Source organism: Diabrotica undecimpunctata, chromosome 1 (assembly GCF_040954645.1).
Source record: "Diabrotica undecimpunctata isolate CICGRU chromosome 1, icDiaUnde3, whole genome shotgun sequence".
NCBI lineage: Eukaryota > Metazoa > Arthropoda > Insecta > Coleoptera > Chrysomelidae > Diabrotica > Diabrotica undecimpunctata.
In genome coordinates this window covers 176,827,396-176,855,145 of record NC_092803.1, presented here as the reverse complement: position 1 = coordinate 176,855,145, position 27,750 = coordinate 176,827,396, and the positions used below count along the sequence as shown (strand labels likewise).

At 32.9% G+C, this 27,750-nt stretch overlaps 1 protein-coding gene across 2 annotated transcripts in view; it reads left to right on the top strand.

Moving 5' to 3' along the window:
* The window catches only part of LOC140432606 (uncharacterized), a 69,798-nt gene extending 46,259 nt beyond the window's left edge, over positions 1-23,539 (top strand). Inside the window, exons 2-4 of one of the 2 annotated variants that reach the window (XM_072520624.1) lie at positions 10,082-10,433; positions 11,523-11,929; positions 18,462-23,539. In XM_072520624.1, coding sequence (XP_072376725.1) covers positions 10,082-10,433; positions 11,523-11,907 — 737 coding nt within the window. In that variant the 3' untranslated portion in view covers positions 11,908-11,929; positions 18,462-23,539. Of the gene's footprint in view, positions 1-10,081; positions 10,434-11,522 lie in introns of both variants that reach the window. The other variant, XM_072520623.1, reaches the window with a different exon arrangement.
* The last annotated feature ends 4,211 nt before the right edge of the window (positions 23,540-27,750 follow it).

The following is a 27,750-nucleotide window of genomic DNA, read 5'->3' as shown; positions in this document are numbered from 1 at the left end:
CATAAGTTATATCTCATGTGTTTTTTGTTATGGATGTGCGTCAGAACTTAAAACGTTTGGCTGATTTTTCATCAAAAAATATAAATTTAATGATCAAACCATTTATGATCTCAGGAAATATTTTATTGTCATACACTGGACATAAATATCTCTTGCGGTTTTCCCTGTACCTTGATGTAATATTGATGACAGTAAACCAATATAATAAACAATAATCATGTGCATACTTTTCCACACTAAAATACCTCACTAAATGACGGTACTTAAGTCCAATGTTCGTAAACTGAAAACGAAATCACGAATCGCTAGGAAGGTTTTAGATAAACTCCCTCCCGTTCACCTGTATCGTGCCTAATTAAATTATATCCTTGAACATATTAAATCATCTGAAATATTATTATGCAATCGTGGTTCAGCAATTTTTTAGTAAACGAGCTGGCGGATCTCTTGTGTTTAGTAATTTCCCATGACAACGGATACAGATAAAATATATATAGTATTTTCATATAAAAATGTTTTAAGATTACTGCAACACACTAAAATATATAAGAAAACATTTTAATACAAAATTATACATTCTAAATTTTAAACTTACCACTTTTAGAGCATTAATAGTAAAAATGTCCCGCCATTATTTCTTGTTCAAAATAATCTATCTTATATGAAAGCTTATCAGCTTTCTACAGACTATTTAGTTGTTTTGGCATAGCACAATCACAATACACAACAATAATTAGTTTTTAAAGCTATTAATCTAAATTTAATATGTATTTATAAATGCGGTTGAGTTCAATCTTTATGCTCTTTTGACCATCTTAGTCTATTTTTCTTTTAAAGTGATATAAGGTTGAATGCTCGAATAAATGAATTTTGATCAAATGAAAGGCAGATATCGAGCACAGTTTATTAATTAAATCTTTCCCAAGTACTTTCGCTTCCTAGAGCATCTTCAGGGGCATTTTATCAAATTTGGCCTATCCAACAATCTTTGAGAATATCATAAACATAGCCAAATTGACAAAAATTTAAATTTTAAACAACGACCAACAAAGTTCTAGATACGTATTAAAAATTGTGGATGTAATAATTAAGATAGTCAACTCACAGTACACTGTTTTCAAAACGTCATCTCCCTTTTGGTTTTATTTGCAAGGCGTCTTGAATGCGCCTGGCCAATTTTTGAGCGCATAGAAGTCACGTGACTCATCATTGCTGTTTACCCGTTTGCCGTTTGCTTTTAGTTGATCCGTACAGTAAGCGGCAAGCATCTGTATTACTAGCCTGCATTGTTTTTTGTGTTTATTTGCGTGAATAATGATAATGGTTAGTTCTGAAGAAGAAAACACGGGTCGTACCGCGAATAACAGATTACGAATACCTGCGCAGTGGGCGAAAAATATAGATAAAACACGTAAATACACCAGTGATGGTGCTTTATATCACCACTTAACTGCTTTGTGTACCTTGAATCCAGCCATAAAGAAAATCAATATTTTTTGTGATTGATGCAGTACTCAAAACAAAAACTACATTGTTCTCTCAATGTTCAGTAAAGTGGCTCACATGTATGATATAACAATTAACATAACTTTTTCCATACGAGAGCACAGTTATTTGCCAGTAGATCGGGTTTTTGGAAAAGTAGAAAAATCATTACGAAAAACTAAAGAAAGGCTGTTACCAACTGAATACCACATTATATTTGAAGAGTTTGGATATGTTTGTTCTCCGCGAGGACTGGTTTACTCATGACTGGAAACTATTGTTTTGGTTAGGAGGCGCATAAAATTCACAATGATCTTTAATATAACAGAAATAAAATCAGAAATGAGATAACTGGTAATAGAGTGATAGAACTCGGATATTTACATATGTTTTCATGCACTGTTAAAAATGTGGAAGAAATGGTCATCTTTTAACCTAAACAGAGAAGCCTTAGACCATTTATTTAAGAACGAAAAGTTGAAAGATGTTAAATTACTTTTAAGTAAGCTAGGTATTTTTGAACAGCATCCTGCCATATCATTCTGGTACAAAGTTTTATCAGCTAATACTAGTAATGCTGTTGACAACTCCATTTTTAATGACGATGATGATTGAATAACTTTTAAAAGCTGAATTTTTTACAGTACTTATCGTAAACTAAGAATAAATCCACAATTTTCATTAATCTCCGATAATCCAATATTTAAGTTTATTAATTAAAATTTACTTGATATTAATCATATTAAATACCTTGTTATTCCCAAAACCAAGGTCATATGATTTTAATTTTAGCACCTCCAAAGGCTTAAGATTTTTGTACGTCTGTATATACAGATATTTGTAAAACGTGATAACCCTTCCTAAAGTTGTACCTTAATTACTTTTTCTTTAAATAAAAATCAGTTTTCTTTAAATTAAAGTTTCATCATTTCATGTTTTTACGACATTTTAGAAATAGGCTCTTTGTGATCTGGAATTTTAAATATAGGTGAAGAGTAGATCGTGAAATATCCCCCATTTAACAATAATTTGGTTATATATAAACATTTTTTTTGCAATTTTTTATTTACTACTGTTTCGTATAAAGGCAATTTGAAGTAAACGTCATAAAATTATTTGTTTTACAGATAAGGCACGTACCAACCACATCGATTGTATTCACGCATGATTCACGAGTGACTCGATTTTTTATCTTTCGTTTCCTTAACAACGCGATGTGACTTTTGGAATGATGTTGTGGTGTAGATAAGGCATTCGTTAAGTTGCAATATTACGGTTAAAAGATATTATTGAGATAAAATGTATTTTAAGATAGAGTTTACATACCCCAAATCAATAGCAATTTGATGATATTTGAAGCAATATTGTTGATGAACTTTTATCTAAAATACCCAGTTACTGATGTATATTATAAATAAATAGCAGAATAATTATCCAGACAAAACCATCCTAAGGACAAATATTTAGAAAACATGTACCAAAGAAAAACAAAATTGAAATTCAGTGTAATACAGCATTCTTCACATTTTCTGGTGTAACTGCATCGGGGGCCGTCCAGTACGAGGTTCATCCACGGCCACTACGAAGTTCACGGAACCAAAATTTGATTGTGTAGTCTAAAGGAGCATTAATCCCATAATGTTTATACAGCTTTTCTTTTGTCTCCTTTGCCTTTTTATTTCTCAAATAATAATGTTTAACTCACTTAACCTTCAATTGTGGCTTATTTCCAATAAAATAGTAATTACTTTAAAATGCCACATGAAGATAGCTTCAGAACAATATCAAAAATCGCTTTTATCCATTTGCGCCATTTTTTCAAACACGTCAACTTTATTCAGCTGTCAAAAATATACTAATGGCTGCATCGCGATCATCGAGTTGCTATGGAGAAGCTGTGAGCATATTAACGTGTGTATTAAAAACGGCGTAGGTAGGCGTGGCTAACGGTGATACCAATATGGCGGTGGGATCATGGCCGGACTCAATAATATTAAAACTACTATAAAAATATGACTAGTTATTCAGAAGATTTAATCATAATCTACAAAGTGCAATACATTTTTAATAAACTATGATTTATTTATCCCGCGGTAAACACTAAAAATACGATATATTATACATAAAGATAAATTAATACAGTCAAATACTCTTAATTTATTCTCTGAAGTACGGGCCATTACTTTGTTTACATATATATTTGTATACTAACCTGTAGAAAGTTATTTCTGAAGATTTTTTATTAACATTGCTTCTGCCACTGCAACTACGTTGAGAACAAGAAACCAACCATTATTATGCACTATCACAATATATTATTACAGTTTCTATAAAAGTATTATCAAACTAAATTATTCGAAAAACAACAAACGTAAATAAACATATACGATCTGTCAAAACAATATGGCCGAAGTGAGGTCGTTTTTAGTCACGTGATGCCCTCCCCATAGATTCTAACTCGATGATCGCCATACAATTTGACATGTACACCTAAAAAGACTTGCGTTTCGGGAAAACCAGTGATGCCAACCGAAGTTTTGAATACACGTTTCGAATGAAAAAATGTTCAGAAATTTGGGCAAATCCAATTAGCTTGTGCAAAAAGTTCTAAAAGTTCAGACATATTTAAATAACCAATATGATTTCAAGAATTAATTCATATTGAGTAGTTTATAATTGAACTTTTTGAACTATTGGGACAAGCTTAAAATTCAGCAATGTTTAAAATTTTTGACAAATAAAACAATATTCAATATGTTCGGACGTATTCAAACTTATTTTTTTTTTGTCCAAATTTTTGAATATTGTGTATTTATGAATGTACTTAAAAAGATATAAGATGTTTAAGATCATATCAGATGTCTGTTGCCAGTATTAATCATATTCCATGTAATATGTTAGTTTTATAAATTTTAGGGATTTCAATTTAATACGCACATGATTTTTTACGAAAAATGGGAAAAAAATAAAATCCGTTAGTTATATGGGAAGATCAATGTCAATATATAAACGACCAATGGGACCACTCAGTTGAGATAAAACAAAGAATTGAAAAGGCCAGGTCAGCATTTGTCAGAATGAGCAAGATATTTAAGAGCCACGACCTACCCTTAAAAACGAAAATCCGTTTATTGAGATGCTACGTATTTACAGTGCTGCTCTATGGGATTGAATCATGGACACTAACCGAGGCATTCATGGGAAAACTCGAGGCGTTTGAGATGTGGTGTTATAGATGGATACTGGAGGATCTCCTGTGGACCGAATAACAAACATTGAGGTTCTACGTCGGATGGATAAAACATCTGAAATTATATCCACAGTGAAACAGCGCAAGCTAGAATAATTTGGACATATAATGCAAAACGATCATAGATATAACCTGCTGCAACTTATATTACAGGGAAGGGTTTACGGAAAGAGGGGACCAGGAAGAAGAAGAATATCTTGGCTCCAAAACTTACGAAAATGGTTTTCCTTGACCACCTCAGGACTATTTCGAGCTGCGGTCAATAAAGTTAGAATTGCCATGCTATTAGCCAACATCCGTAACGGATAGGAACCACAAGAAGAAGAAGAGTTATATGGCCCACCCATTAAATATTTATGGAACATACATGGTACATTTACAAAATTATTCTGGTACATCATTAGACGATATAGTCTACAAGCCCATGGAAGATTTTTAATGGGTCATTTGCCCCAGGATTGGCACTGAGAAGTTTTATTTATTAGAGACCTTCGTGACTAGATAAAATACTAAGTGTTACGTATGGTTGAACTCGTATTGAAGTGGAGATTCCAATAATAATACAATATAGGTACAGTGTGTTGTATTTAAAAAACCAAAGTGACTAATGATATCAGAAACATGGTAAATCTGGCAACATTACACGAATCAAATTTGAAATCTCTATATTACAGAATAGACGTATCGAGGTTTTTGTACAATTCGGACCATCGATTTAAGATATAATTAGGCATTTCCAGACTTTTGCTCCACTCTGTATATAAGTGGTAAAAGAACTGCTCGAAATGTCTAAAAATCTGACATTGGTAATAATAGAAGGTAGGAAGGCAAGTACCTTCTTCTTAAAGCGATGTCTTCTTTCGAAGGTTGAAGATCATGATTTTTGTATTCTGTTTACTAATACAGTAGGGCCTCGTTGATCCGGACTTCTTCTTTTTCGATGATCGCAGGTGTAGTTGCGGGGCTGTCGTGAGCCAACAGCCAACCTATCGTCAGTCTTTTGTTTATCGCCTTTCGTGTTGGTACAGTGTCAATTTAGCGCGCTCGCTAACATCATATTACGTCACCTCGTAAACATTCAACATTAATAATAAAAGATAAATTGCTAGCAGGTTTGGTATAGGCAGGTCAACTGTGGGCGACATAAAGAGAAACAAAGACAAAATCTTAAAGTTTGTAAGCCTAACAGAACGTGGTTCCGGTGTACAAAAACCACTGAAGACATCGGGAAATCCTGTTTTAGAAGATGCTATGTTTACGTGCTTCCTGTTTGTTATCGTGCACAAAAAAATCTTTGGGTTACGAAAGACTTATTTCTTGAATGGTTTAAAACGGAATTTGTTCCCGAGGTCCGTCACCATCTTTTGTCCCTTTATTTGCCTCCTTGGGTACTTTTATTGTTAGATAATTGTCCTAGGCATCCATCAGCAGATGAACTTACCTTTGAAGACGACAACATTTTTGCAATGTTCCTGCCAGCTAACACCACGGCCTGTATACAACCATTGGATCAGAACATTATACAAAATATACAGTTATTACCGCAAATCACTTTTATGTTCTGACAACTTCATCGACACATTAAAATTGATATCTTTAGAGAACACCGTTTTTCTTTTGACTAATTGCTGGGCCGATGTTAAGGCATCTCTAATTAACAAATCATGGAAGAATTCGCACCCTGAATTTCTTACTGATAATAATGAACCAGAAGATGATGTTCCCTTAGCCCAGATTTTTAATAGCTTGAGAGGACCCAATGATCCTCAAATACGTGAGGCAGAAGCTGAAGATTGCCTGCTTGTGGTGCCGAAAGTGAGATACAACGATATGAAGTGTTAACTGATGAAGAGATTGTGCTAGCGGCTATGTGTGAGGATGATGAGCAAGATGAGGAAAATAGCGTTTGAAGTTCTCACCTCAGAAAAAGTTGGTAGTTCAGAGGCAGTAAGAGCTTCTAACACAGCTTTAAAATGGGCTGAAAAAAACGAATTTGAAAGCCACGAAGTTATATTCCTCCGTCGGCTTATATATCGGGCTTTTGAAATAAAGTGCGAAAATTATAAACAGAAGAGCATTACAGATTTTTCAAGAATAATAATTAACTGTTTTATTTGAACTCACTGTTTTTGTTACATGGTTTGTAATTTTGATTATTTGCATTTTTTTTTCTTTATACTGTAATTTAAAAATCAACTAAAAAAAATAAAGTTGAACATATGTTTTATTACCATTAAATATGGCATGTTATAATCCGGATGTCTCGATAAAGACTACCCTACTGTACTCCGAAGAGCTGGTTAGACTAGCAGTTGTAACTATTCTACGTTGTTCATGGTTTTTCCGTGTATAACTTGTAGCAAATAACGTTAATAAAGAAAAGAAAGAAACAAGGAAATGAGGAAAATTTTAATTACAATAAAGAGGCGAATGTAACCTCGACAAGTAATTTTACCTCCTCACCTTAAAGTAGAAGATGATCAATTATGATGATAAAATGGCGAATGTTTATGACACTACTTATATAACACTTTAATACTGGTTTAGATAATTAATAATTACATTTTAAAAATCATGTTGTGTTCCTTTGTCTATTTCCTACGTGATCTGATTTGAATACGACGTAACACATTGTACGGCTTAATTCCTTGCTCCCATACCATTTAATTGTAATCGTCTTGCAACAAACAACTTTTAAAACCTTAAAAACGGCTAGTTCAAGATCACACAATCTAAAATCAAATAGTAATGTAATCACGTGCTACGCAAAAAATATTAACACGTGCTTCCTGCATATAAAAAAAACGGGACTTTAATACCAATCAAATCAGTATTGTTATTGACAAGATTTGCCCGCCAAACATATTCTAAAACAAATATTTTCCATCTTTCCCTTTTTTCCAGTGCTTCTTCAGCATAGCGTTAGCATGCAGATCCTCTCATATTTTTTATTTGTTTCAATTTCTTGTTGTTTGTTATTAATTCTTTTATTTGTTTGTTTTCTCTGTCCACTATATGCTAATAGAGCATTAGTTTGCTTCAATTTTGTATTCTTCCGTTAAAAATTCCATATTAAAACTGCTGGCTACTATTCTAAATGCGGCTTGATTGGTACATTTGTCCCAAGCCTCGTAGAAAGATTATCTGTTGAATCTGACGAACTATCTTTCGAAATAAGAAAGAAAACATTTTTTTAAGCCATTCTACAATACGCCGCAAAAGTAGTAATGAATCCAAACAATCTAACTAGTCAATATATCCTCTCAAACAGTTGTGTGTATAGGAGACCCTTTGTACACCAATTTGTTGTCCAACTTAGGTTTACGCAATTTAGTCGCAAATGTATGGACCCAAGTATTAGGCAATCATTGCACTATATTTCCGATATTCAGTACTATAGCCTCTGCCGTATTCTAAGTTCTAAATATCTTCAGGGTTCAATAATCTTCTTCTTTTTATGTAGACATGACTATCTGTTTATCAATGTGCCTCCAGTAAGTTGTAGTTTCATCGTTTACATGGTCTTCCTACTGATCGTCTTCCTATTGGGGAAACGTCTCTTGTCGTCTTTACTACTCTATTTGATGCCATTCGGCTTATATGATCGTTCCATTCTACTCTTCTATTTCTTACTCAGACCTTGATGCTCTCCACCTTGCATCTACGTCGTATATCTGTACTTGTAGCTATATCCCATAGTGTTTTACTATCATTTTAAGTGTCTTCATCTCTGCTGTTTCTAACATCCTCTTTGTCCTCTCTGTTTCAGGTCATGTCTTTGCCACGTATGGCATTATTAGTCTGATGACTATTTTGTAAATTTTGTCTTTTATTTTTTTTCCGATATTCTCATTTCTCCATCTTGTTTCATTCAGGCAACCTGCGGATTTGCTGGATATTTAAACTCCTTCACTTGTTTTATTATCTGACCTTTCAGCTCCAATTTACATCTTAATAAATTTGCTTTTATAACCATGCATTTTGTATTTTTTGGGGAAATTAACATATGTTATATTTTCTGGCGGTTATATTAAACTGGGGCAGCATACGTTTTAAATCATCTTCACTCTGAGAGCGTCGTCTGCATCATCATCATCATCAGTGGCATGACAGCTCGTTATGAGCCAAAGCCTTCTTCAGAACAATCTTCCATTCGCCCCTGTCTCTGGCAACTCTTCTCCATGCTTTAACTCCGATGGATTTTAGATCATCCTCTATGTTATCTTGATACCTAAGTTTTGGTCTTCCTCTGGCTCGTCTTCCCACTGGTCCTCTTCGGTCGAAAATTTTTCTGATCGTTGCATCTTCGTCGTCTGCATAGCAGATTATTTTAAGTTGGTTTCCTCACATTTGGTATCCTTTTTTAGTTCTTACTTTTTTTTATTATTTCATCCATAGTCAGGTTAAACAATAGAGGACTCAGGGAATCTCCCTGTCTTATCCCATTGCCAGCTTCAATAGGGTCAGTTAGTTCTTCTACTTTTACTTTTATTGTGTTGTTTTGTTTTCGCTTTTTTTTGAATTAGATTCGTTCGGTATACTGTCCTCTCCTGGTGATTTTAATTTTTTTAATTTCTATTGAAAACAAATAATATTAAAATTTTTCTACGGATTTAATGCATTCCAAAACTTTGCCATAATATAATATATCTACACTTATATTTTAATTGTGTCTGTTGCGTTCGGTCAAATGAAGTTAGATATTAACAATATTTGAATTGTCAATGATTATGATTTATTGTTTAAAAAGCAATAAAGTTAATGAAATGTACACAGCTTAGGGAAAATCAGCAATAATCTTGTATTCAGGCAATAGTGCGTGCACTGTCAGATGTTCATTTAGCGTAATGTATTCTGATACGACCAGTTCCAAGTTATACATTTATGACAATTTCTAAACATAAAACTATAATAAATGTTTAAACAATCAGCCATTTTGTACCAATCAAAATTCCAATCGATTGCAAAATTCTCGTCAAACGTTAGCTTTGGCGTTATGGTCAAAGAGTTAAGACAGAAAAAGTAGATTTAGCCAATGGTCAAACAACCACAAAAAGTAGATTTGGTTGTTAAAATAAGGGTATATTATTTTTTGGAGTCATCTAATAATTTGTGAAGAGTTTCGGTTATTATTTAAGTTTAATTATTTTGCCACTCCTTATTAGTAAATGCCATTCGAAACATTTGAATACGTACTTTTTTCGCACGTAATGCACATTTATCGGATATCCTTACAGTACATATTCATTCTCTGTGCCTTTATTCCCGTACCCATTTCTGCAAAATGGACACACAGCATACCACTATCTTCAAGTATCATTTATATTAATTATAATTTTGTTTCAGATGAACTGTGCCAATGTCCCCACAAATGTGATTCTAATGTGCCCTTGGAGGCTCGCCAACACATTTTCAACCATTTCTATGGTCTTGGCGATGCGGATCTACAGAACAGGTTCTTGCGTCAGCACATGGATTTGCGAGCCAGGCTGAACGTTTCGGAAACTTCGGCGTCAGGCCGTCCACCACGAAGAATTACCTGCAAGTATTTGGTACCGCTCCTGCCTTCAAATGAAACGGTCGAAGTTTGCCAAAAAGCTTTTGTAAGCGCTTTTGTGATCACTACAAAAAGAGTTAGACTGCAAAGAGAGAAACTTATTGCCAGTCTTGGTTTGAACAGTTATAGCAGTCATAATAGGTTAGTATACAGTGTAAATATATATATATATATATATATATATATATATATATATATATATATATATATAAGCGAGGTTCCTACAGCCTCTGCCGCTTCTCGAATTTCGACGGCCATAGTTTTCTGTCCATCCATTCGCCTTCTTTGATGCCTCTATCTCTCATTATGTGCCGTACATTTTCTTCCCAGGCAACTGAAGGCCTTCCCCTGTTATTCTTTGTTGCGGTATGTAATTTAAAGCTTTCTATGGCCATCTGTCATTCATTCGCTTCACGTGACCATACCACACTAGTTGTCTCGTTTCAATTCTGTCTACACTGGAATATACAGTATTTGTCCTCCTTCTAATATCTTCATTCCATGATCTTTTTTGGATACACCACACGCTCTCCTTAAAAAATCCATTTCTACTACTTCTATTCTTTTTCTATCTTTTTTCGTGAGCTGCCAAACTTCTGCCCCATAAGTCATAATAGACTCTACCAAGGTTGGATAGATTGTCAATTTCGTTTTTTGTCTAATATCATTAGACCATAGTGGGGAGTTTAGAATGTTGCAAAGCTTCACTTGCAGCCTCATGAATGCATTTTTTAAGTTGCTGGTATAATTCTTCCGCTGATATATTTTCTCGATCCATATTTTGTAATTTTGTGGCCAGTCGTAATTTGTAATTGTATGGTTAGTCGCAACTTGTTAATCGTTAGTGGGGGATATAGTCCTCCCATCATGATCCTACCCATTTGAGGTAACTCTTTTACATACAAAACATTAATAGCTGCTAAATAGTTTTTGTAATTGTGAACAAGACTATTAGTATCGACACTATTTAAATCTCTGCTACTGTCGAGAACGGGGCATGATGTCCTAAATAAATTTCCTGATTTAATTAGTAAAATTTGTCATTAGTAAAATTAATTTATTTCTAACAGCCTACATGTGGACTACACATTGCAAGTTTGTTCATTATCCTGTGGAGGCGTCCAGGTATACCTATAGGCATTTTAACATAATCTGTGATTATCTATACGCCCTATTTGAATTATGTATGTTTACTAAAATAAGAATTTTCACAATATTTTATTTTTGCAGAAGTAAAAACAACAATAACAACACGATTAAAAGCAGTGTTCCACAACTTTTAAACACAGATATATCTGCCGAGTCAATATATCCAAACTTATTAAACTACCTCCCAACAAAGTTGACATTGAAGTTACCACAAAAGAATGAAACTCAAGGTGGAGAATCCACGGAAGTGTCCAAAGATGTTACAAAGAAAGTGCCTCTTCGCGTCAAGGCGAGCAGAAAACAACTTATCGACAACCCCCTTATTCCATTCGGTATTCTGGTTCCAGACGGCGTTACCATCGCTCCCGTTATAGCGACTCCAGATCATGATAGAGATATCGCAATAGTCCACAATTTCTTTTCTAACCAGTTGTGGAAGCCGGAGTACATAGGAGCTTACTCATGAAAACATAGAGTATTTTCCGTCGGTAAGTTAAGATGATGTGTCCTGCCTGTCGTACTTAGTACAGTGGAAGGCCTGGATTTAAACTTCTTTACTACTCCTAAATTAGGGGAGTAGTAATAGACACTGGTAAGATTGTTTTTATTTAGGTCTTACCGTTCTAGAGGATATATTGCCACTACGGCTTACTACTTATAAATATAGTTATAATAAAGGAATGATAATGAAAAACATTCATAAAACATTATACAGACTAATCAATCTACTAAAGTCAAAGCTAGATGGACGATTACTGAATAAGTAATAAAACTTTATAAAGAGGGAATTCGGTTGTATTTAAACTTTTAAGTACCGATTACACGTAACTTTTCTAAAATTCAAATAAAATACACAACCGATTTTTCGTCCCTGTTATACTCCCGAACTTTCGGTGGCTTATGTTTTACTGTAAATATTGCGTTAGTTGTTGGTCTCCGGGCAAATTACTTTGTTTATTCATATGACTTTAAAGTTCATCAAAGTAAATCATTTCATTTAATGACAAAAAGTTGAATTGTCTTTAACATACGAAGTGTGGCTATTAAATGGCGAGATTGGCACTGTAAAATACTTTATTTTGATTCCGTACTTATTGTTACATTCAATATATAACCCCCATTCACCCCTAAAAAGCTTCTCGAGAATCTTTCATTGTTCGAAACCGTGCGAAAAATCTTGTTTTGTAAGCTTCTACAGGAATTGCCCCGTATTGTCCTTCACAGCTTCAGTAGATTCAAATTTTCTTCATTTTAATTCAGACTTTACAGTAGGGGGCAGAAATTGCATGTTCTGTCACTGGAATAGTACACTTGGCTAGAAACCTCTTGGCAGACCTTGCAGAATTGTCGCAAGCATTCTATGTCAATTCTTACAGTTTCAGCGTCACATAAATCCTTAATAGATCGATTCAGACTACTGATTTTTTCGATACTTTTATTCGTTTTTTCGACTTGGAGAGGCGACCCGGGTATGTATCATCTGTGTGTGTGTCTTCTCCACTATCTTAATATTCCTCGCTATACACTTCTTTCAATTAATTATATGTTTAAGTTGCGTTTTTTTTTTTCAATTAAACAATTCCTTGCTCTAGTGTCACTTTTCCAGCGAAGCAACTTTATAGAAAACGAACGCTACGGAGATACAGATTTATTTACGCTGAACACTGAAGTTCACTAGCTTTTGGCAAACGTATACTTCTTTTGTAGCAGCACCAGTCTCATTATTTAACAGCCACAGCTCGTAGTTTACAAACCGTAACATTAAGGTAAACAAATATATAACTTTTTTCTAATCATGAAGATTATTTTTACCTAACTTTTTACTTTTTTACCTTTTTTTCTTTTACCTAACTTTTTTTCTGTTAATGATTCGATAATAAAATTTACATATCCTATACTGTTGTGTATGCCGACAATATTACAGTTACTAAAAACTATATAATGATATTGTATATTATATAGTTTTTATGTAAAAATGTGCAACACAAACATGATGCAGTTTCCCATGAACTTTTTGAATATGTTCAGTGTCACAAACGAGAAGTTTAAATCCGAACTACCCTGTACATATTGATCAATTCATTTTTACAAAAAAAAGTTTATGTATTGTTATTTATATTCATAGTTTATTTTATAGTTACTAACTTGTTTCACTATATAGTTATTTGTTTGATGGTTTATTCTTGTGATAGATGTAACTGTATGAAATACCTACTATTATTGCCCGGCCATTGGCCACGTACGAGAACATATAGTTCCTATACCCACTAAAGGATATATACTAATTTTTATTACATATACATGGCACATTCGAAAAGGAAAATAGTGAAATAATGCAAAGATGCCCTTTTTTATTTTAATTCAAAGTTTACCTAAAGGAAATACGTATTCCAAAAATGTAATGTAAAAATAATATCCAAATGAGTGTCAGCCATTTTGTGAGAATTTCGAGAAGTCCCATTGAATCTATTGCAAACTTAAAACTGTGATTAGAATTTGCAAATGCTACCTTAATCATCAAGAATACATGACCATCAATAGAAATCTAAACATTAAATCTGTGAGTCCATCGAATGCAATCAGAGGAAACAAGTTACAAAAACAATAAAAATTTTATCAAACCTAAACAATCAACGCAGCAAAATAAACATACAAATGAAATATTTGTTTATAAAACCAAAGTTAGACAACCAAGAATACACAATAAGAAATCATATAATTCACAAAAAGAAATATGACAATGAACACGTAAAGGCAAAAGAAAATTATTAAAAAATGTTATTTGAAGTTGAGAACATAGAACTAGACAAAGAAATATACTAATATTGATATGAAACTGTGTTTAAAATATATTTAAAATGACATGGAAGTGGAAACATCTAATAAATTTATTTTATAATTTCCAAAAAATATGTTATGGTATTCTAGTACACGAACATTCATTGGTAAAGTAAAAAAAAAAAACATGAAATTGTTGCAAACATTCACGTAGTAGTGTGAAGATGTTAAAAATAATATATCTATATCTGTCTCTGGAGAGATCCACCAAAACATATTCGACGGTGGTCCAAATCCGTTATCCCCTTGCTGCTGTAGTGCTTCCCCGACACATTATAATGACTTTCTGATATGAGGATAAGCACTGGAGGTAGCAAAATCTGGGTAATAGGTTGGATGTCAATCAATCAATTAGTTTGTAACGTTCTACGCTGTATTCTGATTTCCAGTCTCCATTTATCTCGGTCGTTCCAAAGGTTTTCTTCGACTCCCCTCTCCCTTAAGTGTTCATCCATTCTTTGGACGTGTCCATACCATCTTAGTTGATTTATTCTAATCTCTCTGTTATATTGTGCTTGACACCCATAATTTCTCGTATTCTTTTGTTTCTAACTCTGTCTAATCTTGATTTTCCAGCCGCTCTTCTCCAGTCCATTTCTGTTGCTTCTAATGCTTTAAGTTTTTTCCTTTCAGTGGCCATACCTCTCTTCCATAATGTAAGAATGCTTTTTATAATGCTGTTATAGATTTTGTTTTTGTTTTCTTTGGATATTGTTTTGTCCCACAGTACACTGTTTAAGTGCCTAATGCCTTGTTTTCCCTGGTTATTTCTATGTTTAATTTCTTCGTCTAATTTGCCATCGTTGGTTATTTGCATGCCTAAATATTTGTATTTTTGACAGTGATTTATTTCTCGTTGCATTTCTTCCAAAATTAGATTTTGTTGAATTCCCCCAATACACATATATTCAGTTTTCTTGATATTTACTTCTAGCCCCCATAGTTCGTATTCTTCGAGGTCTTCATAGTCTTGGGCCATCACTATCTGGTCGTCTGCAAAACTCAATGTGTACAATATTGCGTTGTTTAGAGGAATTCCCATGTTTCTGCATTTTCTTTTCCACGTCTAGGTTGGATGTTCCAGCATTTAATAGTATACATACATCAATTTCTCCAATGCAAAGTACTTTTAAGACAGGTTCATTATACTGGTGAACAATGATTTTTGTCCTTACCGGATCGCCTTCTTTGCAATTGAAGAATCAGCTTCTATCCACTACTTAGGCTGCTGTTTGGTTTCGAGTATGTAGTTTCTATTTTATCTACTGTAACGTATCAAAGCAAAAAATACTATTTTTTTTTAAACCTTTTAATATATATTAGCAATTTCACACATCTTTAGAAACTTGGATCCGCCCATCTGTTTCTGGTGAAAATTAGAGGTGAATAGTTTCCAGACACATTTCCAAATAGCAAATCAATTTTATCACTGCTCAATACTCGATTTTTTCATTTCCAACAATCTCTCCTCTCTCTCTCCTCTCTCTCTCTCCTCTCTCTCTCTCCTCTCTCTCTCTCTCTCTCCTCTCTCCCCTCTCTCTCCTCTCTCTCTTCTCTCTCTTCTCTCTCTCTCTCTCTCTCTCTCTCTCTCTCTCTCTCTCTCTCTCTCTCTCTCTCTCTCTCTCCTCTCTCTCTCTCTCTCTCTCCTCTCCCTCTCTCTCTCCTCTCCCTCTCTCTCTCCTCTCCCTCTCTCTCTCTCCTCTCCCTCTCTCTCTCTCATCTCCCTCTCTCTCTCTCTCATCTCCCTATCTCTCTCTCATCTCCCTCTCTCTCTCTCTTCTCCCTCTCTCTCTCTCATCTCCCTCTCCCTCTCTCATCTCCCTCTCTCCTCTCCCTCTCTCTCTCTCATCTCCCTCTCTCTCTCATCTCCCTCTCTCTCTCATCTCCCTCTCTCTCTCTCATCTCCCTCTCTCTCTCTCATCTCCCTCTCTCTCTCTCATCTCCCTCTCTCTCTCTCATCTCCCTCTCTCTCTCATCTCCCTCTCTCTCTCTCATCTCCCTCTCTCTCTCTCATCTCCCTCTCTCTCTCTCTCATCTCCCTCTCTCTCTCTCATCTCCCTCTCTCTCTCTCATCTCCCTCTCTCTCTCTCATCTCCCTCTCTCTCTCTCATCTCCCTCTCTCTCTCTCATCTCCCTCTCTCTCTCTCATCTCCCTCTCTCTCTCATCTCCCTCTCTCTCTATCTCATCTCCCTCTCTCTCTATCTCATCTCCCTCTCTATCTCATCTCCCTCTCTCTCTCCTCTCCCTCTCTCTCTCCTCTCCCTCCCTCTCTCTCTCCTCTCCCTCCCTCTCCCTCCCTCTCCCTCCCTCTCTCTCTCTCTCTCTCCATTTTCCATTCTCCATTTTCCATCCACTCCTAAATGTAGGTCTCAACCAATTGCTTCCATCTTTACGTATCTTGCGCCAATCTAATCCACTGTTCTACCCATTTCTCCTGAGGTCTTCCCATACTTTTTGTCGTCCACCTTGGTCTGCATTCTAGCATTCTCCGTATCCACCTGTCATCATCATATCAGGCTTTGTGACCGTCCAGCGCCATTTTTGTAACAATACGCGCATCCAAAGTGCTTCAAACGACTGCGTCCAATGAACTACTGCCCGGAATGACTTACAATTTTTTAGGGCATCGACGAACTCGTGTATCAACCTAACAGGAGAATGACGTGAGTAGTGATGCGATCTCTGAACAAGACCGCGAACTTATTAGATTGACAGTAGATACGCCTATTGTTATTTGTAATTACACACAAGAGCAAAAATAATATTTAAAATTGAGTACTGCGAGCATATACCTTGTAGGTTATTAATGAAAATTAAAATAAAAAATTACAATGATGGGAATATGAAATAAATAAATTAAAAACCTAAATATGCATTTATGAAATCAAGAAATGCAAAAAGAACTATCAGAAGAGTTTTGAGTACCGAGAAAATGTTGAGAATGATATTTTAGTGGACTCAAAAGCTTAAGGTACATTTTTATTTTAAATAATCTAGAAATACATAGAGAGATTTTCAACAAAGGAGCATATATTATTGTATTATTTCACTCTCAGGTGATACATTTGTCAAAACTATTGTGATGCCTATAGCCAAATAAACCAAGGCAGTAATAAGTATGTTTTTATTATTTTTCGTTAACTGCAGAAGAGTAAAACAATTATTTTTATATCAGTATAGGTATATCAACGCTGTTCTAATATGAAACGTTTCCTAATGGGCTTTTCCAGGAACAGTTTAGATGGTATGATGAAAATCAATAAAATGATCTATTATGCCCTTCTAAGAAAAGTTTAAATAAGACGATAACTTTTGATACCCTTGCCTTATCTTAGTTGTAAATATTAAATGTTTATTTTTCGTCCGAGGTGCTATTAAATGTGCAAATTTTTATGTACAAACGATTTTAGTATATATGGAGCATTACCTTATACATACAAATGTACATGAAAGAAGTTGCAGACACAGAACAATAATAACATTTTAAAAAGAAAGGACAGGTTCTAGGGGGAAGGTGATGAAGTTGCGATTACCAACAAGAAATATTAGTGTGCTTGAGAACATTGATATTTATATATCATTTACCTAAAATAATATTCGGGATGTAGTAAAGTTCAATTACAGTAAAGAAGCTGCTTTAGTTGAGTAAATTGTGACAATGAAGCTGTGTGAATAGCAGATAACATTAACCAACAGTTAGCAGCAATTACCACCTCGCAGATACATCAATGACGAGTCTGATCGTTTCGCCTGTCGAAGAAGTCCGGTAATTTGAGGCGAAAATACCTCATTTCGCGCACTTCGCAATAAGTATGTGTTGGTAAGCTTTTTCTTAAAGTCAAAAACACTTTTCCATTTGATACTAATATAATTAACACATGTACCTAAAGCTGGTTTAAAAAAAAATACTACCCTTCTGCAGTTACCTTCTGCTTTTACAATTTTTATAAAAATGTTGTGGATAAAATATTTATTAAACTTAAGTATAGATGTAAAAAAGTTGTAATAACACGTTATTGTATAGTGCCTTACAAAAAAAAAACGAAAAATCAAAACACTAAATTTTATACATTCTTCATACTCTTAACATATTTTTCACCAAAAACTATTGACAATCTTCCATTGTTGTAAGTGATAACATACCATATTAAGTTTGTTTTATTTTATTTTAATTTACTTAGGCATACTTACTTAAAAAATGACGGAATCAAGGCTAGGATTGACACTGTCTAGTGGTATGGAAAGAAAATGCTGCCAAACAAAATAAGAATTTTGTACCTGAACTTTTACAGTGTATATTTTTAATAATTTGGTACTTATAATGTCGAAATATCAGAAAAGATAGTAATATTTTTAAGACATATTATTGCTAGATCGGATCTTACCTTTGGTTCCCGGTATATAGAGTAAATATCGATCTTAGAGCGGGTGGGACAATCGGTAGTAAGGAAAAAATAGATGCTGCACTATCAGTAGTCAAACAATTTCCAGAGATATTAGGCAATAAATTGTTTAGTAGAGTAATAAACGAAGAGACTTTCGATTGAAATATTTTTCAGGTTATTTTACAGACATTCCAATATATAGAGGTCTCTGAATTATTGATTTCTATCGACTGGTTAATTTTTTTAGACTAACCAAGTTAATTTTTAGAGAAACATATGTTTCTCCATAAGGGACCATATTTTTTTCCTTTTTCCAAACGTTTGCTAATATAAAATTTTCATATCTATTCATCCTGAATGTGTTTTGATGATACTCATTAATTTTCTATATTGTATACATACATACTTCATATTGCCCAGTTCCTGTAGAACCTGGTCCTGATCAGCCTTGTGCTTCCATTGGTCTCGATCCATGGCATGGCTCTTTCAGTCCCAAACATCAGGCTGCATCAGATCCTCTCAATCTTGTTCAGCAATCTCCTTTGTTTCTCTTCTGGTGCTTTTTGCGAGGTGGTATATTCCAAGAACTCCTCCGCAGTATAGTACACAATGAAAGTTGTGATGTCCAACCTTTTCCGTTTAGAAGTTTAATGGCTCAGGCCAGTTGAACTAGATTCACGGCAACTGTCACCCATCAGATAGTGATAGGATATAACAATTTGAACTAATATGTCTGGAACAGTTTGTATTAATATAATAGTACTAATCATAAAATAAATGGTGCATTTGTAAAAATTAGATCCGGAGAAAATGATCATATCCATCCGTATTTAATTTTTAAGTACGGTCGTAGACTATACCATTACTTAAACACTTTTTTGGTAAAATAGTAGTAAAAAGAGGGTTTTGTACATAATAAAAATATTTTATTATACAATTAAAAGTTTTATATAGGATGTACCCCAAAATAAGTTACTTATATACAGGGTATCTGTGTAAAGTTTATATATCTATATACTTTGTTATGAAACAGTTTAGGGAAAAACTTAAACTCTAAATCTGGTGATAGATATTTTATAACCAGTCAGGATTACGTAGATTATTTACAAATCGATCAGATACAAAAATTTCTGTTAAGAAACTTATCTAAACTATCTAGTAACACTGGCAATTTTGCCACCTGTAGTTCTTATTATTTTTGAATGGGTTCGTTTAATGTAAGAAAGGTTTTTACAAAGTGATCGGAGACATCAAAAGATTACAAAAAGTGATCTACTTGTACATGGACAATAATCTTATAATTAATTTTCTTATTAAGATTATTCTTTCAAAATAATAATTATTCATACTTACATTTATAGCCGAATTGATGCTCTATATTAAAAATCCGCAGTTTTGTCTAAGCACCCATACAAATAGAAATGCAATATTGGAGATGGGGTCAATTGATTCCAAGATATTGCAACTACTTTGATAATTGAAATAATACGGGTAAATACACTTATAATATCAGATTTACCTATATTTATCTTGTTGTCTAGTCTCTTGTTCTTATCTCGTGGTGAACCACTTTGAAGTACTGGGTTTTGTCTTTTCTTGTTTTAAATGAGCATATATTCAGGTATAAGTCTAAAACCTGTTGATTTCCTTGTTAAATAATTCTTATATATTTCTTCAGCCTCCACGTCTTGTGTGGAGGTAGACGCACCATTCCATCATCCTAGTAACCATTAAGCACCAACTGCTTTAGTAATTCGTTCTAAATTACTATTCCCAATCTTTATTAGAGATAGACTAACATTTGGGGAAGCCATTATTCCATGAATAAGAATTGCAACTGACAATTCTGGGAAGAAATTTTTATTTTATGAAAAAATGCTTGAGGCTTTCTGGTATAAGCAGTATTATACAGTTTCACTACATTATTTTTATTAATTTCAACACCATTCCTTCTTGAGTATCCAGGATAATACATCTTTTAAATCTTCTATATTTGCTTCTGATGATGTTGCTCTGGATAGTGGGTGTTTAGCAGACAGATTGTTCTCTCTAAATGAGTCAACGAAACAGTTCAATCCCACGATAGACGCATGTAGCATATATTGATGTCAGCATTTCTCAGTGAAGTTTTTCTAAGAAACAAAAACTGTATAGATAGATACACCTTGTGATTGATTGGCACTTACCTTATTTGCTCAGTATTTTTTGCATGCTAAATAGGATAGCAGTTCTTCCTTATATCTTTACAATAGCTTGACAACATATGAAATAAATGCTAAATCTTCTTTACGTAGACAAAAAAGACTTTAAATGTGACAACATTGTACATAATATGGAGGTGGCCTCTGCCTTTAAAGTTTTATATACCTATGCGTGTCTGATAAGAGACGAGTATCACGAAATTACAATAACATGCTAGATTTTGAACAAATTGGAAGTGTGTCCGGTATTCTAGTTATAATAACTAAATATGTAAATGCATAACCATTTGTGTATAAGCTAATCAATTTGGCATATTTAAACCACCTATTAAATTGTCTAACCACAATATCTTGATTTTAAATCCAACCTCCGTGGTGTATTGGTCTTTCATAAGATTTCACTTTTAAAAATACATGTTTACTTTTACATTTGTAAATTTATATAGATCATCACGATCTTGTTGTTTGTAAAAACCTGATTACTTAAATACCCATTATCTTCGTTTTGTACAGATATATTTGTTATAAATAAATAAATTATTGGTTTTGTTTGTACAATTATTGGTTCTGTTTGTATATTTTAATGAAGCTTTGGAAATCTTTGTGCACACAGTATTTTGTAAATTTTATATTACTATTTTTATATTTTATCTCTGTTAGCTTTTTAGTTTACCAAAGAGTTTTTCTGGTATTTGTTATTAGCAAAAAAATATTTATTTGAAAGTAGACATTTGTAACAACCACGCATCCTAGTCACTACATAAATCATCGCCGAATGCAGAATTAGAAGTCGGGAGAATACAGAGGAAAAAATAATTAAAAGTATTATGACTGTTTTAGAACAATGATTTCGTAAGGTTAATCAATTCACTGTTATTTATTTTGTATGGAAAACCATCTACATACACTTAATATTAAATCATTCATATGGTCCCAATAAAAAATAGAAAAAGCAAATAATTTTTAATTTTATGCAAGAAAAATTATGTTTGAATCTTAGTTTAGTTTTAAACATAGAAGAAAAAATATGCTATTCGTCTTAGAACTACTTAATTTGTGTTATAAGTTCTATAAGAGATCTTCAGTAGTCTTCAGGAAATCAAATCTCAAATGTTTTCAGTCCGTTGTTTCATTGCTCATCTTTTTATTGATTATTTTCTAGATCAATTTAAAAACTTCTGCCTTTACTCGTTTTTACTATTAAGATTTACAAGAAATGTGTTCCATATTTGAGTTCTGATCTACATTATTTTGGATTCAACTTTTTATTTTAACTGTCAGTTAAAATATAGTATCTTAAAAAATCAGGTAGACAAGGGAAGATAACATCTTATATTTCATCATGTACAGAGTACAGATTTTACCTGAGAAAAGAGGATAATGATTAGGCATGAACAAAAGATCACAATTTACTAAGTATCCCTAGACCTCAAATTTCTGATTTATGTTATGCTATTAGATTCAAACTATCAGAAACTAATTGAATTAAAATATTTTGATTCTTTAATTTTGTAAGATGTGGTCTATCCGTCCGAAGGCTACTGCAGTCAAAACTGTGGTAGATGCAGAAAAACCGATGAAAATGTTTGTGGGAATTTAAGTTCCGATAGCTAGAACAATTTCCGATAGCAAAAAGTTTTTGTCCAAAATGACTACTTATGTAGATCTACAAACATTTGTAAAAGTCAACACTGTTGGCCCTTTATTAGGTTAATATGTTTGTAGGAAATAAAGTAGCCCTTGCTATACGTTTAATTGCAAACTTTGATGTGCAGTACTTATTTCTAAGTTATTGCTTTAAAAACAACAGCTCCTATTGCCTTCTTGACTAGCATCAGATGAATGACTATGATGGGTGGATATTCACGGACATGATTGATTCGCTGTGAGCTTACATAAGTGGCCTTATTATATTGTAATATATTCGAGTCAATATAAGAATAAACTTTTTTAAATAAACGTTTATAACAACATGTTGAATATGTGTAACTGACAAGAATATCACATTAGTATATATGAGCACTTAGTCCTAGAAATGATCAGGGCAGTTTGAGAACAATTCAGTAACATATCTCGAAAAATGTTGACAGCCCAAATAGAAATAAAGTGGAAGTATAAAAAAATCAAGTGTACGTACTTCTGTGATATTAAAGTGATAATGACAATTGATAACATCTAGGGAATAGTATAAAATATTTTTCATTACTTTAATATGAAATACTGTTTTGTTTTATAATATTTATATTGTAAAACTTTGTAACATTGATAAAAAAATATTTGGTTCTTACTATTCGATTGATTGTCTACACAATTATTTACTGTATTGCTTACCATCCGTTTTTAAAGATTCGCTAAGACTGTTTTACGCTGTTTATAAATTATTTTTAATATCTCTCATAGATTGAAATTGAAATATTAAAATAATTTTCGAATTTAGTGGTATTGGTATTCAAATAACATTCGAGTGAAAAACATTCAAGATTTTTTTGATGAGATCAACGATATGGGAGAGAAATTAATATTGAAAATAAATTGTTAGTGGCCCATAACAGTCTTTTTAGAAATATTTTTAATTTTATTTTTACCGCTATACTTGTTAATATATTTATGTTTTCAAATTGTACCTTACATTATAAATAAGTGATTGTTTTCAATAAAACTGTTTTGTAAATGTATCTTTTTATTTCTTTCCAATTTTTCACATCCAAATCGATATTTTGAATCCCAAACAATTAAATACTAGCATTCGTCCATGGAAATAAGTTTGATAAAGATTTACTGTTGCTTTCTGCTTATGCGATAGCCTCTATATAACATATGAGGACATCAAAAAGGATGTTGTTCTGAAGCTATTTTCTTGTGGCATTTTAAATTAATTACTATTTAAATGGGAATAAGCCACAATTAAAGGTTAAAATACGTTTAAAATAGTTAAAGTAGAAGTCTGTGTATATATAAACCAACGGCATAAAAAATAATTTAAGCAATATGTTATTACTATAATAAATGTGATACACGGTGAAAAATATCTGGATACATTATTATAATAAAGCAATTTATCAATACAAGTTCAATTATTAATAAAATAATATTAATAAGGTTCAGTAATATTAATGAGAGCTGGGATCCAACCGTAGAAATTAAAAACTGAATAGAACGAACCTGCGCTACATTCGTAAACTACAAGATCGTACCTTCCAGCCACGGTCTTAGTATTGATCTTCGTGTTCGAATGACATATTAGTATATCTTGAGAGTATTGCGTGAAGTCAGGGTATGCTTAAACACTTGGAAGCAAGACACGTAATCTGGAATACTTCGGTCACATTGAGATACGCTGAAAAATATGAAATTTTGCATTTGATGCGGCGGATCTGGGACGGCAGATCATGCAATAACAAAGAGCTGGAAGTATTTGAAGATGAGGAAAGCGTATTATTATATAATGTAAACTGTATCACTGGACCCCCAACTACAATTAATGAAGTAGAAACACTAAAGATGGGATTTACTACAATTGTGTCCAATAAGATCTATAATACAGGTAAAATAACAGTAGAGTAGCGGAATAAAATTGATTTAAAGTCTTAATGAAAAAAGTGTGCTGGATATAGAATTATTAGCTCAACTAGGTATAAATGTACTCAAAACGAAAAGTCAAGAATAACGAGGTCTATAAACCCCCCTTAAACATATAGGTTAGATTAACGATTGTTTAATCCAATTAAATTTGTTTTATTTCTGGTGCAATGTGATATTATCTCTATGAACATCCCCCGTTCACAAACTATTATTTCTTCTAAAATATGAAAGAGTTAAGCAACAAATGCAACTTTAGATATTTTCTTATGTAAATGCTGCGTGGTCGTCTGCAAACAATGCTTAGATAAATTTTTGCATTTTATAAAATTATAGTACCTACAAATCTTACTCGTGCAAGTATAGTACAATGACCGCTAGAATCCAGTATATTCGACCACGCGAATGCAATAAGAAGTTGCCGCCTATCAGCACCGAATATTCCGGAGCCTTACAACCTCAATTGTGACTTACTAAAACAGAAAATTCAGCAAGTGGAATTATTATAAAAAAACGGGTGTGGCAGTCCAGTGGGACTGCCGGTAGAAGTTACACTTCTATACACGCATTCGCCGTTACAAATTTATTAGTTATATTATACAGTATTTATGAGTTAATCTGCACAATCATTACATATGTAATGCTATAGGTAAGACATAGCAGAAAGAGAAACATAATTAATAACAACTTACTAACAATTAATAAACAACATTTGACCTGTAATAGGAGTATAGTAAATGAAGGATTGAATCAATATTTTGATGAAAATGTATATTTTTATTTTCATATATGTATGAAAGGAGTTTAAAGCAAAAATTTTTTTACGCATACTCTGCAGTAAAATTCATTGTTTATTTTGTTATTAATATAAAAATACAATACAATACACTGTAACATAATTCAATATAATAATACAATACAAATTAAAATACAATATTCATAAGTATTTAAAAATGACAATAATATACATAACTTTTCTATTTACGCATATGTTTAATTTACCATGATAATAATATTAATAAAAAAGTCTTCCCCGACTGGGTATCGAACCCCGGTCTCCCGCGTGAAAGGCGGGGATACTAACTACTATACTACCGAGGACATGACACAAACGTATTTCAAAATTGACAGTTCTGGGTCATACAGTGATTTATTGAGATTATTATTTTGAAATACCAAAGACTAATATAATTATGAACTTTTAATAAATAATACAAAACATAAACACATAATACAGTCTACTCCCTCTATAACGAACACGGTTATTACGAGGTTTCGCTTATAACGACGTACATTAGATGTCCCGTACAATTTCTATTGAACTATAACCCCCTATAGCGAGGCAAATTTGGTTATAAGGTGGTATGTCACAATGTTAAAATTTATATACTTTTTAGGTACAGTTATCGTCACTATTTCAAAACAAATTTTCAACTTATGATTATGTACGTAAACTGTACACCTTCTATTTTAATGATATCTAGTTAAAATTTCCAAAGAAAGCAGTAATTTTTTTATAACTGTACTTAAATGAATCCATGTCATAACTTATGTGGTAATGTGCCTAAAAATTGGTATTGTGTAATAATTTTTGAACTTAGGTACAAAATAACTACGTTAAATGATTAACTATCCAAAAACCTTTATTTTAAGCAAATGTTCGTTATCCATACTGCCCTAATTTTTAAATTAACTGTACCTAAAGATAAAATTACAATTAAAAGCTGCAAACTAGGGATTTTGTTGATGTTACCATTATAAGTTGGCATTTTGATAGTGAGAAATTAGTTCGGCTATCACTTAATAGATGGGAAAATAAGTTCACGTGTCATTTAGTAGAAGGCAGCAGTGATGTAATAAATAGCGACAAATGCGTATTTGCCGAATTTAAGAAAAATCTGCAAAACATTGAAACCTAGTTTTGTGGTTATGCCAATTATTATCTATTTGTTATTCAGTAACCGTAGTAATACGAATAACGTGGTTTTGTGTAGCAAAGCGGCCCCTCCCAGTTAATATTTTGGCTTCGTTTGACTTTCAATTATCAAGAAATTTACTTGAGTCATAATTAGAAATTTCTTTTACATATTTTAGATTTCTTAGAAATACTGTTCTTATAAATAAATGGTCTAATTACCATAATCCCTTTTTTGATCATTATTTACCTGCTTTTCAAACAATTCCAAATTTCTTTATCAGTTTGGAATAAATATTTTTGGGCAGATAAAGAATTCAGAATTGTCGTAAATATTTCCAAATGAATGAACGTTTTGTGTATATGTAGTAGTATAAAAAATATCAAGTAATTAATATGTTTACTAAAAAAATTCCCAATCAGCACATCCGGCTAAATGCTGGTGTAAGATAATTAAATTATACGACCTTTTTCGTCTGAGAATGTATTGAGTATCATGTATCATATCAATAACTGTTGATAATATGTATTAGAATTGCATACATATAGTTAGTCGATACTAATAAAACCACACTTGTGTAATTTAATACAAAAGCAAGTTTTTTGTTTAAAATTTGTGCAAACTTTTTTTCTGGCAAATAATTTTGTTTTTGCCGTAAGGGTCGGCCAAAGTTAAAATCGGAAAATGAAATCAGATAGATAAAGCAGAACGGTACTTCGTATAGTGCATTTACGAAAATTGTCAATGTTTTGGACAGTTTGTTAGCTTTACTTGTAAGTCTTACAAGTAAAGTACAATGAGCTTTGTGAAGTGGAAAGTGCGGTACTTGAAAGTATATTCGAAGAAGCTTCCGAAGAAGAGATAATCAGTGAGATGAAGGCAACGGATAAATACAGTGCAAGGTACTTTGAGTCATCAATTGTAAAAGGTAAGCGCAAATTTAAATTACCTCCAATCGAGTTGAAAAATTATTAAGAGTTTGTAACCTAGGTTTGGTAGAGAGGATCTCCAGATTGAAGTTTACATTAGAGAGCTCTTAAAGATAATTTTCAGTCGAGTTTCTAGTAGTCCTGGTAAGATTTCTGCTCTTTATGATATGATTGAGAGTCAACTTCGTTCACTTGAGACCTTAGAAAAACCTACTGACAAGTTTTCGGCGATGTTGTATCCTCTTATTGAGTCACGTTTGCCAAAACATACGATTCGACTATTACATCTTGTTTCCGTGTCCATGGAAAATATCTAAGAAACTGCAGAAGTTACATCTTTAGAAACAAGATTGAGTGGGCTAATGAGCTTTTTACAGAGTGAATTTCAAAATAAAGAAGAAATTGATTTAGCAACGGAAGGTTTTGGTTTACCGACTGAAAATAAATATCAATTCAATAG